General features: G+C 44.0%; 1 protein-coding gene across 1 annotated transcript in view; it reads right to left on the bottom strand.

The window, feature by feature from the left end:
- Positions 1-17,331, bottom strand: part of GAD2 (glutamate decarboxylase 2) — a 62,076-nt gene that overhangs the window by 43,842 nt on the left and 903 nt on the right. The window contains exons 2-7 of the mRNA XM_084781811.1: positions 17,264-17,323; positions 16,923-17,072; positions 15,716-15,949; positions 11,245-11,335; positions 10,656-10,768; positions 5,451-5,566 (exon numbers count right to left, since the gene is read on the bottom strand). Of these exons, the coding sequence (XP_084637937.1) occupies positions 5,451-5,566; positions 10,656-10,768; positions 11,245-11,335; positions 15,716-15,949; positions 16,923-17,072; positions 17,264-17,323 (764 nt within the window). The remainder of the gene's footprint in view (positions 1-5,450; positions 5,567-10,655; positions 10,769-11,244; positions 11,336-15,715; positions 15,950-16,922; positions 17,073-17,263; positions 17,324-17,331) is intronic.

Raw genomic sequence — 17,331 nt, 5'->3', positions numbered from 1 at the left:
GTTTAGAGTCATGTGCACCTAGACAGGGCTTTTTAAGTTCCCCGTCAGGAGAAATCCTGAAGAGAAAGCAACAAGAGAGTGAAATGAAAAAGAGGTACAGGACTCTGTCATCTGCCTTTGGATCCCTTTCCCCTCACTGGGCTGCCTTGTCAGGCCTCAGTGCTAGAGGATGCGCTTACTCCTGCTGTGACTTGAGGTGCCAGGGTGGGTTGTTACACCTTGGGGCCTCCCCTTCTCTGGGAAGAAGAAGAAGAAGAAGAAGAAGAAGAGGAGGAGGAGGAGGAGGAGGAGGAGGAAGAGGAGAAAGAAGACTAAGAAGAGGAAGAGGAGGAAGAAGATTAAGAAGAAGAAAAAGGAGGGGGAGAAGAAAAAGAGGAGGAGGAAGAGGAAGGAGAGGAAGAGGAAAAGGAGGAGGAGGAAGATTAAGAAGAAGGAGGAGGAGGAAGTGGAAGAGGAAGAAGAAGAAAATGGAAAGGGAGGAGAGAGGGGAAGGGACTGGGATCAGTCTGTAAAGTGATTAAATAAGTAAAACATCTTAAGTGAGGTGCAAATGCAGAAGGAGATCAGGTGTATTGAAGTTGAACTGGCGCCCAGTGCGTGCCATTGCATTTCATGAGAGTCTCCCTTATCCATGTTGTGTGGAACATTAAAAAAAAACTTTTTGTATTTCTGTTGTTACTTAAGGAGAACTACTTTGGGAACTGATGCCCTTCATAATGCCATATATAAAAACTGTAAACTCTTTTCTACTGTACTTTGGAGAGTCACCTCCCAGTTCCCACAAGAGGCCAGAGCAGGTGTCTGATGACCCATTCTAGAAACATGGGCACATGCAATAATTGATCTGTGAAAAGTAGAGCGAATATCTTCTACCAATTTGCCTAAAAGATCCCTCTCTCTCTTACTGAGGTGATTTTTCCTCAGTGACATCGCGCTGTTTCATGGAAGCTATTTCTGGAAGAGCTTAAGTCACATGAAGAAAAAAAAAAAAGAAATGTGAAATAATACAACTCAAAGTGTGGGATTTCGGAGGTTCAGAGTGACGGATGAGATCTGAGCTGGGATTTTTAGCTCTTTCTTTATCAGCTTTTAAGAACTTACCCAGAGCTCATTAGACTACTTTCTGTCAAGCTTTTCTTTCATAGAAGACTTGGGGGAGGCGATGATTCAGCAGAAGGTGACTGTGGAATAAATAGGCTGTGTGGCCCTTCCAGTGTCGTGATCTTGTGATGCTATATCTTGCAGGGAGATTGTCTTAGAACTTTTTGCTCATGGCCTCACTACTACCCTTGCTACACAGCTCACAGACTCACTTGCTTTTCATGCTATTTGTTTAGTTTAATCCTATCCAAGTGTTTCGAGAAAGAAGTTCATTTGAACACAGAGAAAAATGTAATAGCTTGTCCCACTTATCAGCTAGATGAAGTTCCAGTCTGCACTGGTCTCTGAAAAAAAGGAAGGTAGGCTAGGTGGCAGGGGTGGCACAGGGTGGCGGAGGGGGCGATGTCATGTAAGAAACAAAGGATGACTCCCCGCCCCACCAGTGTGTGGAGTTTCCAGTTGTATGTGATGGGCTATGGAGTTGCTAAACATTACTTTCATCTCCATGGCTGCGCTGGATAGTTTCATGTCAACATGACACCAGCTGGAGTCACTGGAGAGGAGGGAGCGTTAGTTGAGAAAACACCCCCATAACACTGGCTGTTGGCAAGCCAGTAGGGCATTTTCTTAATTCGTGATTGATTGGAAAGGCCCAGTTCATTATTGGTGGTGTCACCCTGGGTTAATGGTCTTGGGTTCTATAAGAAAGCAGGCTGAGCAAACCATGAGATGCAAACCAGCATGCAACACCCCTCCATGGCCTCTGCATCATCTCTTGCTTCCAGGTTCCTTCACGGTTTGAGTTCCTGTCCTACCTTCCTTCATTGAGGAATAGTGCTGTGGAAAACCCTTTCCTCCCCAACTTGCTTTTGGTCATGGGGTTTCATCACAGCAACAGAAACCCTAACTAGGACAATGGCTTTAAGCACTGCAGATGACAAAATCAGCACCCAGAATAAAAGAGCAGTGACTTGATCTGGTTGCGTACATTAGGAAATTATTAGCACTACACTAGCCAGATGAGGAAAATATCACTTGAGACAAGACACTACAAGTAGTTTGAGAGTTTCCAGGTACAGAATGACTTTCAGTTTCCCAATCCAGCAGTTGAAATAACAGAACTGGGTGGCAGAGGAATAGGGACTGAAGATCTACCTCTGCGACATTGCCTGTGTGACCCAGGACAAAGCTCCTCTCATCTCTGGAGTATGGATTTCCCCTCTACAAAGCAAGATTGCTGTTTTAGAAGGTTACCTGTATACACACGTAGAGATTCTTGTGCCCCAGAACCAGGCAAGGGTTTTCTGGGGCTCTCATCTCAGTCCTGTCAGTAGGGCTGGTAAAACCACTCAGAGAACAAAAGAAAGACACTGCAGCCTCCTGCCCTGCCCTGTCCTTCCCACGCTAACACAGCAACTCCTTTTGCTTCCTTACGGGAAAAATCCCACTGGAAGAACTGGATGTATTTAGACTGGAGAAAGGGGGGTTTAGGGAGCACGTGATGATTTTATTTCTTCAGACCTTGTGGAGCTATTTCAGGAGCAGGTGCAAACAATGACGATGAAATCTAACACTACATAGGGAATATGTACCCCGACTCTAAAGCCAGGGGAGCTACAGGAAATGATGAAGCAGCCACAAAGGAACTAGAGATGGGAGTCAGGTGAGTTCTCTGTCTGGGGCTTCAAGAGCAGAACTCACTTGTAAGTATCTGTCTCTATCTAAAATGGCCTGGCTGAATGGCAGATGCTGGGACACTTTCTCTAAATGTCCCTCTAGCCTGGATTAGAAGACCCAGTGGTTTATTCCAGGCACAGGCAAGGAGTAATGCACTCGTATTACCTTCTAATTAAGAAAAAAACCTCGAGCCAGAAATGTGATTATGGAAAGTACAGCCACTAAGTTTACAACACCTACACAACTCACTGAAACACGGAGAAGTCAAGAGGGTGCCTACATGGAACCTTTACCCTTGCGTTCCTATATCTTTGGTAAGGAAGATGCCACTAGCAAAGGAGAAACGTAACAAACAACTCAGCTGTAAGCACTCTGATCTACCCATCACTACTTGAGTGACCAAGGACCTGAGGCTAATAGTTCAGGGACCTAGGGTAAAACCAAATACTACTGTTCTTTTTTTTTTTTTTAAGTAGCAATAAAATGATTCCTAGTAACTCGCTGATATTCTCATAAATCGGTTCCTGGATCAAGCATCATCAGAGGAGCCTCCTCCTGCTGCAGATGGGAACGAACACAGAGACTCACAGCCGGACATTACGAAGTGAGAAGCCTTGGAATACTCATCCCTAAATGGAACGTCTCCATCAAATCCCCCCTTCAGGGCTCAGGGAATACTGGAAGATGAGGTGGAAAGAGTGTAAGAGCCAGAGGGGATGGAGGACGCCAAGGAAACAAGGCCCTCTAAATCAACAAAGCAGCGCTCACACGAACTCAGAGGGACTGAGGCAGTGTGCATAGGCCCTGCGTGGCTCTGCACCAGTTCCTCTGGGTGCATTCTACCAGCCCATAAGATGGTGAAAACCAAATAAGACTATTCTCATTACTTATTGAAGTACTTTTAGACTGTCAAAGAGTAACCAGATATATCATACATTAAAAAAAAAATTCGTGTGTCAAAATAGAAAGTGTACAAGCCAATTGGTGTTCTAGGTAAGGCTCATAATTTAAATGATCATTTTTAATTATGTCCATCGAGATATAAACAGCCGAGTTGCCTTTCTTTCTCTTAGAAATGACGGAATGGGCTTCAGGGTTTATGATACACAGAGCGGACAGTATAGCAAAGTAGCCTCAGAGCACGTGGTCTGAGCTTCCTGGATCAGGCTAAGTTGACTTTTTGCCAAGTGTGAAGCTCAAGAGCTCGTAAAGACACCTGACTGAGAGCACAGGGCAGCTTGATGCTGAGCCAAGCTTAGCCAAAGGGAAGAACATCTAATAGGAAAACATCTGGGCGTGTTGATGTGGAGCTTATGGAAATATTTGACTATTTAGGGACCTCTACCCACCCCAGGGAAATAGGAAGAAGAATCATCGTGCTTGTCTTATCCATACAGAAGCAAAAAGTAAATAAAAGTTATCTCCTGATGTAGGTCAGATCATGAGGCCTGTGTTAGCAGGGCCTGGGCCTACGGTGTTGCATAGGCTGCTGCTGTGTGGCTCCTTTGCTGCTGGGCACTGCTAGGTGAGAGAGAAAGCCAAAGCTCATCCTCGGATAGGTTAAAGCTGCTTGTTATGTGACCAGATTGTAGCATTACTTTCCTGCCTACATGGCAGTAGTAGGGGTAGCGTGTGTGCTTTGAAGGGTAACAGGAGGCTCATGAAGCTCTATGCCATGTTATAAAGCAAGGAAGAGCAGAGTTCTTAGCCTCTGTCTGGCTAGCACTGTAGTGGTAGGCAGGTGCCAGTGCTTGGCAGAGATCTGACTCAAAGATGAGATAGAAGCGACCGACTTACTATATGTCATTTCTTTATGGGACTTGTGATACCCGGTCCTCACTGATGGTCTGACTAGATTTAGGATGACCTAGGAGGTGCAGAGCACTTCTAGGAACGCCCATGAGAGTGTTTCTGGAGATGATCAACTGAGGGGAGCAAGACCCATCCTAAAGTGGGGGGCACAGAGTGAAAACAGGGAAAGGGAAATCTTGCTCAGTCTCTGCTTTCTGGCCCACCACGGTGGGAACTGCTCTGCTCCACCAGGTCTTCTCACTACAATGGACTGAACCGCCTGAAACCAGGAGGGAGAATAAATCCTCCCCTAAGCTGGTTTGTGCTAAACACCACAGCTGCGGCTTTAGTCAGAAAGAGACCATCAACAGGGCTTTGTAGCGTATGGATTAGATACAGCACTGCGTCGGTCACTCGGAAGAGTTGACGATCACACTGCCTCTTCTCTTGCTCCTGTCCCCCAACACACAGCATTACAGAGACATGGAGAACGGGAGCCGGATGGCTCAGTGGTTAGAGAGCCAGGTACTGCTCTTGCAGAGTGCTTTCCATACATGCCAGTTGGCGTTCACAGCTGCCTGTAACTCCCGTGCCAGGGAGGCCTCTGGCCTCTGTGAGCACCAGCATACACGTTCACATAGCCACACACAGATGCACATATAATTGAAAATAACTCTTTAAAATAAAAGGTAAAGATTCTGCTTTATCTTTGAGGTGTCCCTGCATTTCAGGGACAAGGAAGATACCCCAGTGGACAGCTTAGCTTAGTCAGCTCTCCCCTCATTCTCTCAAGAAGTGTCTCCTAGGAAGTGAACACCGGTAGACAAAGCATTTCCGGGTGTTGTTCATTCAACTGGGCTTATGAACACATAAACACATACATGCTCTGATGTGAAGGCGATCAGCCTGGGCACTGCAGCCATCCCTTTCTCTTTGACTTCTGGAAACATCTTGTAGCGGGCAATAAGCATGGCGTACATGTTGGAGATGGCGCCACCTACAGGGCACAGAAACAATTACTTTCCTGTACATCAACGTTTCTCATGCAAGCAACATTCTTTATTTCCACGGATCTACAACAGTTTCTTTTGTATTTATTTATTTATTTACTTATTTATTCTACAACAGTTTCTTAAACTGTGGTTCACAGCCCAATATGGGATCGTATATCTTAATTCAGTGGGGAGCAGGGGTTGAAAAAGTTGACCACAGTAAAAGGTTTCTGAATACACAACAACCAAGAATTATTTCAAGATCAAACATATAACGAACCTAAGATGTTTCTTGTTCATGTTACATCATGTAACATTACTGTAATCCTGGCCCTGTGCATCATGCCTGCAGTGCCAGCGAATGCTGCCCGCAACATCAGATGCAAGACTATTGTATGTTATGAATAGCAGTGTTTTTACTGGACACACACACAATTTTCTGCTATTACAGGAACTTAATGACTTAATTACATAAAACATACATTCACTATTTCTTCACATCATTGTTAGAACATATCTATGTACCTGGATTGTAGATTTACAATCTATGACTGTTTTATTTATGTGCTTATTTTATATGTCTACAAACCCAGGCAGGCTGAAAGCTTCCCAGGTAAAAAGGGGTCATGAGAGCTGGGCAGTGGGGTGCATGCCTTTAATCCCAGCACTTGGGAGGCAGAGCCAGGCAGATCACTGTGAGTTCGAGGCCAGCCTGGTCTGCAAAGTGAGTCCAGGACAGCCAGGGCTATACAGAGAGACCCTGTCTCAAAAAACAAAACAAAACAAAACAAAACAAAACAAAACAAAACAAAACAAAACAAAAAGGGTCATGAGTAGGAAAAGTTGAAGAAACCCTGACCTAACTTTCAGGGAAAATGCTTATAGCTCCTTTGAAGCAGATTCAGATTCAAAGATATAGCTAAGAGGGTTCAGGCAAGCACATTGGGCCCAACTACAGCAAGAAAAGCATCTTAAATGCTTGGCTTGGCAGTGCTTGTGTTCAGTGCCAGCCTGGCCTATGTAGTGTGTTCCAGAACAGCCAGGAACACAAAGAGATCCTCTCTTTTTCTTTTTCTTTCTTTCTTTCTTTCTTTCTTTCTTTCTTTCTTTCTTTCTTTCTTTCTTTCTTTCTTTCTTTCTAAAGAGCCTCAAGGGGAATTTTCATTTACTCTACTTCTTCTGGGAGCTCTTTAAAAGATCTTCTCATGTAGCACAGGCTGGCTTTTAATTCATGATTCTCCTGTCTCAGTCTCTCAAATGCTGGGATTCATGTATGTACCACTATGCCCATCATGTAGAGACTTTTGAAAACAAATTCTTTTTCTTTCTTTTCTCTCTAGTTCATAAGAATAGCCAGTCAGCATTCGTCCTATAAGTCCTAGTACTATGATGGTGACAAACAGGTATTTTTTTTCATTTCCAGCAATGCTTTGTGCTTGAACTGAGACAAATAAATTGCTGTTAATGCTGCAGGCAGCTAATGGCTCCCACAGAATTCGAGATAAACATCTACGTTCACCTCATCATCCTTTGCTCATTCCTCTAAATAGGTCTTTTTTTCCCCCCTCAAAGATATCCCTGAGATGCAATTGCATTCATTAACAGAATGCTGTTTGGTGATTTCAGCTTCATATAGAAGTACATTTTCTGTATTTCCCCAAGACATGATAACGTTTTACTCCAGTCTCACTTCACGAGCAATGACACTTTCCTGAATAACTGCTGAGAAGCTTAGGAATTTTGCTATCCAGGAACTGTGAATGCACTGACTATGCTAGCACAGAGGACATGAGGCCAGAAGGCAGAGTGAAGCGAAAGTTATCTCTGCCCCACTCCAAAGAAGAAACTCTTGAGACTATTTCATGGATGGCTTGATCAAGCTTGTCTTTTAGGTGAGGACCAGGCTCTGCCAAGTCGAAGAGCCCAGGCAGAGGTATGACCTTTGCCTTATGAGCCCTGAGCTCTAAAAGAGGCAGGCCACTTGGTACAAAGCAGCCATTAACCAGACCTTGGCATCTCTACAGTCAGGATGCAGGCAGTTACTACCTTGTTAGATGCTAGAGATCCAGGACAGCAGAAAAACAAGGCAAGTATGCACGGATCAGATGCCCAATTGAAAGACAGACTGTGTTTCTATGATGCTGGATTCAAAGGAAAGCTTTTGAGAGAGTCTTACTCTACTTTATGCTTTCTCAGTCTTAGCACTTACTGATATTTTGAGCTATAGAATCCCTTAAAGGCGGTGTCTTAGGCAGTGTGGTGGTTTAGCCTCACTCATGGCTTCTAGTTGCAAGCAACATTTTCTTTAAGCCACGGCAACTCAAAATACCCACAGACATTGCCATTTGTTCTCTTGGGAGGGTGACACTGGCTCCCTAGTTGAGAACTGCAGCTGTTGTTACATTTCCCAGTCTTGGGAAGGGTTATAAAAGAAAGGGGACTGGATACCAAGAAAGTTCTCTTCACATGTAGTTACTCAAGAGGCTTCCGGCCCTGGCCTCCTGCTCCTCACTTTGCACCTCAGCCACCCTCCTGCTAAAGGCTCTGCAGCCCTGAGGATGATGAAGAGATCTGTGCAAAACCATGTGAAGATGAGAATAGATGCCCAAGCCCTACAACCTCTAAGGACTCTATTAGGAAAAGACCTGTGACTAAGCCAGGCCTCTTCTCCCTTAGTCCTTTATGACCTGACAAAAGTCGATGTGCTCTCTGATTCTCATGTGCAGGTAACATCACATATACAGAATTCTTCTAGGAGTCATAAGGAAATTTCCAGAAATGCACCAACTCTCTGGGTGTTAGTGGTAGGAGTGAACAGAACTGAACAACAGCCAAAACAAGGTAAACACTTTGTCCAAGTCAAAGATCCAACTCTTAAAATTTATTCCCAGGATCTCAGAAACCAAGGATGCGCCTGTGATTCCAAATTCCCTACTCCCATCCTTTGAATTGTTCGACTCTGTAGGAGCAAGGCTAACTGTTATCTAGTAAAACTTCTACTAGCAAATGAGGATGCTATGAGGCACCATTTTTCCTGTGGGAAATTGAGCAGAAACAGGTCCTCACTGCTTTCCGCTGCTGTCCCCTCTGACTTTGGAATATTCGCATTACAATGTAACACCACTTCTATAGCTTTCACACCAAAGTGAGAGCATAATGAATCTTCAGGTTCAAAGGAAGAAACTCTACAGTGTCCAGGAATGATTTTCCAACACCCACTGGGTCACACAGAACCCAGCAGAAACGTCAGTGAGGATTCTTTCTTGGGGTGTGTGTTTTCTGGGGTTTGGGGGTTCTAAGGCAAACTAGGCAATTAGGCATGCCCGTATTTAGACTAGCCTGACTTTTTATAATCAAGAGATTCCTACTTCTATGAATCATTAAAGTTGAACCAGGTTCCTCTTGTTACATCTCAGGGTCAGCCCAATCTTACAATCAACCCTATAAGAAAAGGAATAAAGTAGAAATGATGTTGACATTGTAACCCTTGTAACCACACCTAGTTCTTCATGAGAATATGTCCTAAGCATCAATTTCAGACAATAAAGGGAAAGTGACAAACTTCACATCAAAGGAGACTAAGTACTAAATTGCCTAGGAAAGGAAAGGGTCTAGTTGGGCGGTGGTGGCACACGCCTTTAATCCCAGCACTTGGGAGTCAGAGGCAGGCAGATCACTGTGAATTCCAGGTTGACCTGGTCTACAAAGCGAGTTCAGGACAGGCAAGGCTACACAGAGAAACCTGGTCTTGAAAAACCAAAAGGAAAAAAAAAAAGGGAAAGAGTCCATCACTAGCAGTGTTCAATGACTTGTTTTTAAAGGCTAATTTTCTGTTCCATTTAACTAACACTTTTCCCTTTAGCATCTGTAAAAACATGCTATGTGCTTAAAAACATAGAATAACAGACGAGACATGGTTAGACAAACATGTATAAGTCTTGCCCACAAGGCCACTCTTGCTTGGTCATTGTTTCATCTTCATGCCTTTGTTTTTCTCTCTCACCCATCACGTGCCTTTGCAGATTTGCTTAGGGGGGTCCGCATCTGGCCCTGCTGTGCCTGACAACTGTGCCTCTGGCCTGTCAGACCCACCCATCATAGGGCCCTGAAGACTGGCATCTCTCACTGATTAGGCATTGCTCTTACACTAAGCTTCTTTTGTCATGGGTCAGTGACTTTTTCCATTGCCTTCCTAAACTTCTATTTCATCTATGAATCAAGTGAAGGTCACATCCCTAAGCTAAGGGCACAGACTGTTGTTTGTCTCTGGGTTGATTCTCTGGTCTGGGAGAAGTGTAAATAATGGAGCTCAGTACACAGAGGCTGGTAATCAAAGGCGAAATGGAAAAAATTGGGTGACATGATAAAGAGAAGGAAGGGAAATATCTCAAAGAGGTCACCACTCTCCTTTAGCCTTAAGGTGTCACCTCCCCCATGCACTCTCCGCCTTCCTTGAAATTAGTCTAAATCCATGTTCTTGCTTGTTATTCCAGACACTAGGGAAGAAAATGGACTCTTCACCAGGCTTGGTGGTGCACGCCTTTAATTCCAGCACTCGGGAGGCAGAGGCAGGTGGATCGCTGTGAGTTCGAGGCCATCCTGGTCTACAAAGCGAGTCCAGGACAGCCAAGGCTAACATAGAGAAACCCTGTCTCCAAAAAAAAAAAAAAAAAGACTCTTCTGGGGAAACCCAGCTCAGTACATACTTTCACACTCTGAGTGTTATATTAAACGGATTAAATTAACAATCGTTTTCATTTCACCGACTCTGGGAAATGCAGCAAGGGTGACTTTCCTCATTAGCAATCACTACTCCTTGGCCCAGCACTATCCATGCATCATACCCATAGGGTCATGGTAGACGTATGGGGAGAATGCCGTGGCTGACTGTCCTCTGCTGAGCACAAACAGCTGATGTTTATCAGCACGGGGTTAGTAAACTTGAAGAAGCACTCTGGACTCCGCTGCTCTCTTTATTTTGACAAACACACAGCCTAGGTAACCTAACTGTAAACTCAGATGTTTAATTTTCCTAAGTTTGTAACATGGCATACCAGAAGAAGAAAACAGAGAAAAAATGAAAAAAAAATATACCAGGAGAAAATATTCCATCGCCAGCGCCACCCGGCCAGCCAATGATTTCTCTCATTTTCTTCAGTGTAACATATTCTAGTAGCACGAATACAGGAGCGATCTCATAGGTGAACCTGAAATTGAGAAATTACCATATTTTATGTCTGTAGCTCTGACAAATTATTTACTATTATAACATCACAGAATTTCTCCTTTTTAAAAACCTTACATTCATAGATGTAAGGATTATAACATTAAATATAAAATTATTTATAAAAGGTTTTCCAAAATATTGCTTATTTTTTCTGTTGCCTTGAAGTTCAGACCTTCAAATATTGGCATAATGTGCAGGGGTAGTTTATCATAGTAGATTCAGAACATTCCACAGTGGGAGTAGGTAAAAGGTGACATTGGGCTCTATTTCTCTTTCACACAACATGTTGTCTTAAATCAAAAAGTTAAAAATTGCATTTGTATTTTTAAAATTTGCACACTTTGATAAAATAAAAAAAAATAGATGCTATTTTTTTTAAACTTAAGCCAGAGTGAGAAGAACACATGATGCAAAGTGATTTACACAGAAGAAATTTTTGTGTAATCGACTACTTACATGTTAGTGTTTGCTGTTGATGTCAGCCAGTCTGCTGCTAATCCAACCATATCCAATCCAGTAGACAGCTGATTAAAATATCGGGGATGCCCTGAATAAAATGCAATCAGAATTGCAACCAGTGAAAAACAACTGTCTCTGAAGGACCTTGAAAGACACTTCAGCTACAAGAGATGCATATTCAGAAATTAAATATGCAAATGTGCCTGCGAGCACAAGACACGGGATCCCATGCACCCATGTGCACACACACGCTCAAGCAACCTTTCCTCTAGCCAAGAGGCTGCTGAGGGTTTAGTATTTATTTCCTAGGACACACTTGAAAGATCTCCTCTCAAATATGTCCTATAAAAATAATATGCTCTTTGCAGTGCAGAGACTAGATAATTTCCTACCATACTTCCAATATAATTGCAAAGTAAGATGTTACGGTATTCCCAGATCGTTATTCTCACCTGTGTTGATGGTGCTAACGGCCCTTTTGTTGAGCTGTTCTAAGAATCAGCCGTACCACGCCGTCCTTCGGGCATGCCAGAATTCATAATAGTATCAGTGACAAATGACCGATGATTACAAAGACAGGACAAAAAAATGGGAAAATAGGACACTGTGACGAGTGGTCAGCCCTGGATTAAATGGCGATGAGTGGCTGGAGATGGCAGAGACACAGCCAATTCTTGACAGTTCTCCCCTGTCTGAATATTTGATTATGATCCGCACAGCCCCCCTCAGAGCTGAGATTAAGAACCGAGCTGAACACTGTCAGCGTTACTGTCTTGCCAACAGACATGCGAAAGACTATGTTCCATAGATAGATTGACCCATTAAAAGGGTTATCTAATCAACTTCTGGATTTCTCTGAAATTCTGTAAATGGATTGACATTCACATATTCCCCTTCTCCCCCCCCCATAAATCCATGTTTTGTTTAGCATCAGTAATTTGGGAAGAAGCATAATTATGGAAGTGGCATCTGATAAAAAAAAAAAAAACGGTTTCTGTCACTCTCTGGACATCTGTCTGGTGCCTACGGTGTGAGTCTCACATCCCCAGCATGGGCAAAACAAGATAAAGAACGGGCACTAGAAAAAGCACATTGCTTATCTCAGGACTAGAGGGCTTTCTTATCAGCCCCTGGCACGTGGGGAGAGAGTTTGACAATGGGGACAGATAAGCAGAGGAAGGGGCTGGTATTTATGTGCCTCTAGTTAATTCTTAGCATCACCTCCTTTATGGCCCCAAATCAGGCCCCTACCCCACCCCCTCTTTTTTTTTCTCTTCTGCAGTCCCTTTGACTCCGACCTCATCCCTTTACTCATTCAGAAAAGGTATAAATTCCCTCAGCTGCTGCAGCTGCTGATGCAAGACACCACCCCTTTCTCTCGCCTCATTGACCCCCCATTTCATTGTAGCCCTAAGCTGACATCACAGCCTCCTTCTTTCTCCAGAGGGCCCTCCACTCTTCCGTCCCCAAATCATTTTTTGAGTGAGGAAATCAATCTGGGTTTATAGCTTTATATGAAAATTTTAGATGAACCTACCTATTACCACATAGGATTTAACTCTGTGGGAATTCTGACATGAAAATCTCTACATAAAGCCTAGAGGAAATCTAAGGTGCTCTGGACATCAGAACTCCAGGCCACTCTGAACAAATACTAGAGGTAAAATAACGGCGAACTTGATGCCTCTTGTTCCTGAGTCTCCTTTGCTTCTTTTGACTAGGCTCTGCTATTTTATCTGACTTTCTCTTGCATCACAGTTTCATTCAGTGATTATGACGTGGAACTACAGAGGGAGGTAGTTTGACAGCTCAGAACAGCATGCCATTTGGGGTTCTGGCAGAAATATTCCCCCCCCCCATTACATTTGTTCTGCTCCTGTGGCCTCTACCAGCTCCAAGGGATTCCCACTTCACCCATCCAGGGCTGGCTGAGAGCTTGAGAAACTGCCTCTGTATCCCCTAGCCATTCCAGCAGTGTTGGGCATCCATCAGCCCCTGGCCCATGCGATATGAGCACGCTGAGCAAGCCATGCTCCGCTTCAAGCACAGGAAGTCTTCTGCACAGATGAGCAAATGAATCCCAAAGAATGCACAAAAGCTAGTACCTGGCAACTAAAAACCTGGGGCTCAGTCAGTTGGAGAGGAGCCAAAAGCTTTCTAAAACTGCTTTTTTGTGGACTGACAACCCACAGAAGGATGCCCCTCCCACACTGGCTTCAGTTTCCTCTGAAGACAACAGTAACATCACCCTATTCTTCCAAGCCACCACCAAATGAACATAGCAATCCCCTCAGACAAGCATCCTAGCATCCTGCCATTCCCGGAAGCTTCTAGTTCCAACACCTCTTTTCAGGGGATTTGAACAAGACACAGACACAGCATTTAAAAATCTCCACTGCCCTTCAATCTTTTCTAAAGTTTGAGGCCAAATGGAGATTAGGTTGAGAGAGACCAGGTGACTTTTTTTTTTTTTTTATAAAGTGATCTTCAAAGGATCATAAGAATACTGGATGATCACAGGAAGAGCAACTGCTCTGATAGACTGGGGGCAATGCCAGTTGATAAACAGGACGCTAACAGCATAACAAGGCATAAGCTTTCCAATTGAAGACAAAAGCTGCCTACTGATGATTTTTTTTTTGAAGTGCTATTTGGAGATATATGGGTAGAAGACAAAACATGACATGGTGAATGTTGAGATATTCATCTTAATCCTCCCTTTAAATAAATTTTATCCTCACTTTAACTAAAATGCACCAGAGCAGCATTTGACTAACAATTTTACAAAAACTATAGCAACAATCTAAGAATTTAATCGACCCATTTATTTCCCCTGACAGTAAACAGAGCATTGATATATAGAACTATTACTTTCATTGACTGGCAATTCCTGTTATCTTAACTTGAAATTGCATTTCAAAGACTAGCCGCTTTTAAGAACAAAAATGTAAAAACAAAAACAAGTATGCATTTTCTTTATTTGTGAGCAGCATAAGCAATAGGTAGTAATTTGCTATTAGTGTATTTAAATGTCAGGTGTGGGGGATGGGCCAGGCAGAAAAGAATTAAAAGCATTGCTCAAGGTTGCCTGGATGGACACACGAAACATAGGCTGGAGCAGAGAATCATTTCATGCTTCCTATGTATATCCTGCTGGTTTTTCAGAAGGACTAACTGGTGTTATCTAATAAATGTCCAAAAATTATAACCCACAGAAATCAACAAGTTAAACTCATTTCCCCTCATATCTATTTCCAAAGCTTACAGTCTTAAAAGTGGAGAATAATTACACAACAGCTCAGTTTCTGCAAGCCTTCTATGCAAACCTTTCTTCTCTGACCATATAAAGAATGTTCAGGGGGAGAAAAGGCTAAACAATTTTGCTAGCAAAATTCTTAAAATGCTTGATATTTGTTATGCTAATAAATTACCCATGAAATGGCAGCATAAAATATGATGTTCTCATGGTAACTAATGCTTACTTAATATTTCACATTTATTAGTTGTCAGAAAAACCTTTTTAATTCTACAAAGCACTGTAGATCCATAAGCCTCCCCTCCTCCACCTCGGAAAGGTCTTCATATTTATCACTTCAATTTGTCTCACTATGTATCAAGAAAATTCGAAACAATGTAGAAAAAAAGGCAGGGCACCTTAAGGACCTGGGTGGAAGAAAGCTTTCAAGGCACTCATCTGATGTTGTGCCTGGAACCACTGCATCATTTTATCCTGTTTTAAAGGACGCGATGAGAATCTAATAGCGCATCACAACATCTTTAAAATGGACCCTTAACCATGTCAGATATTCTTAACCACATATGCAATAGCTGTGAGGGAGACAAATCCTTGTGTAATGCCTCTGGACTGCTAAGCTAGTCTATGTGGTAGGTGTGTGTGTGTGTGTGTGTGTGTGTGTGTGTGTGTGTGTGTGTGTGTGTGTGCCCACGCGCGGGGGGGGGGGATTATTTCAAAACAGGAGAAAAATTAGAATTCAAATATAAAAGTTTAGCCATTTGAAACAACCAACGCCACAACATTCTCTCTCTAGCCAGAGCCAGATTATACAGGTTGGCTAACCTGGGTTCTTTATTAGTGCTCTGCCAAGGAAATTGCCTGAGGCACACCTGAGTTCAGGCTTACTGGGTCACACCTTTAGTCTTTACAGCGCTCCTTTCCACATTCCCTTTCTTTTTCCATTTTAGGTCCTTCTATTGGCCCCTGCTGACAAATAGTTGCTTCTACAACCTCCCATTAATCTCCGTGCCAATCTGACAATTTATACCCCCCATGACGGCTCTGTTATTATTAACAGGGTGCTTTTGAATCACTCTGTAATAATAGCTATTTTTAAACAAATGTAACTCTGCAATTTTGAAAATAACACAACCCAACATAACAGAAACGATTTTTATAGAAAAAAAATGAAAATTGCAAAAAAGGATTTTATTATCGCTGGTGGCACAATACCTGTTTTAATGGCATATTTTAGAGTTGTTTGGCAATGCGTCAAAATTTCCTCCAAATTTTGTGGCTGGTCTGCCAATTCCCAATTATACTCTTGAAGAAGCTCATTGGGGTAATGGAAATCAATCACTTTAGTAGATCTATCGAAACTTTTCACCACATACTGAAGCAAAATGTTCATAACGTCTTGCAGAAATGCCAGCGTGGGCCTTTCTCCATCACACGCTGGCAGCAGGTCTGAAGAACGGAACGGAAAGGACACTTTAGATTCCACTACGCAAAGATCCAGACAATTACTGATGTGTCTATTTTGCTTTGAGCTGATTTTATTAGCCCTGTAACTGCAGTGCTCAAGAGTCTGATGCAAGGGGGAGGGGGTCGCTAGGAGTTGGAGGCTAGATCCGGCTTAAGGGGAGTAGACCCTTTCTCAAACAAAACCACAGAATCTGGAAACACAAGCGAATAAAACCTCCGCCCGGAATTAATTTTTGTATTTTATTCGTAGCGTATCGTGTTGCTTGGTTTATTCTTTCCCACAAAGAATGGCTCAGCTTGTCTGGTTCACGGGCGTTCGTTCTAAATGTCCTATTTGAGTAAATCATCTTAATTGTTTGTCAATACTCCACTTTGGGAATGTTTAAGAAGTGCCTTGGGGCAAACAAGGAAAAGTGGATCCTGCCAGGTTATGATCTCTGGCTCTTGAAGGCCAGATGTTTCCAAGGTTGGGGTGTGTGGGTGTGTGCGCTTGCTTGTTTGCTGGTTGTTTGGGAGACGCGAGCCATGTACACGGAGGTAAAATTTAGGGCTCAGAGCTCATGTATACAGAATCGTTCTTCGATAAAATAACGGTTAGAAATTACTCTGGATCTAATCGAACACATAAAAATGCCTGCCATTCCGAACTACTTGGCAGTACATTTGGAAATCTGTCCTACCCAGCGGCTGGGTCAGCATCTAGAAACCAACCAAGGCTCACACGGCTGTCTCTGCCACCCCCAGCTTTCAAAGCTGCGCCACGCAGGGCGTCGTGGCCACCTCCTCGAGTTGGGAAAGGCCAGGGCCGGGTTCTTGGCGCTCTCCAGCTCGCAGACCCCAGATCCCTCCAATTCGGAGGGAGATTCTCAGAAGGCCCGCCCCCGCTATCCACTTGGCTCCGCGGGGTCAGGCGTCCACGGGGCGGAGCGCAGTCCTGGCCAGCCGGCGCCTTTACCTGTTGCGTGCAGAAATGAGTAGTTGACATCCGCTTTGGGGCAGCTGCAGGGTTTTTGGTCACAGGTGCAGACGACCTTCCGGGAGGTGGCCCGCGGGGCCACGCTCCCGCCGCTCTCTGCTGGCTTCTCAGAGTCTCCGTAAAGCAAAGCTGGACAAGGACAAGGGGCGCGGGGGCCTGGGTTAACCCGCGACAGTCTGGGTTCCCACATCCCCGCCCACCCTCAGCCGAGGACAGGCCTGAGGTTAGCTGCAGGCGCCCAGCGGAGGCCGTGAGACTGCTCCCGCCAGCCCCGAGCCCCCGACCTTGCCCGCCCTTCTCCGCGGCGCGCCACTACTCACCACACAGCTTGTTTCCGATGCCACCAGTGAACTTTTGAGCTACCTGGCACCAGGCTCTCGCTGCAATC

Source organism: Acomys minous, assembly GCF_964271855.1.
Source record: "Acomys minous genome assembly, chromosome: 5".
Classification (NCBI taxonomy): domain Eukaryota; kingdom Metazoa; phylum Chordata; class Mammalia; order Rodentia; family Muridae; genus Acomys; species Acomys minous.
The sequence above is the reverse complement of the archived record's forward strand: the minus strand, read 5'-3'. Positions and strand labels throughout refer to the sequence as shown.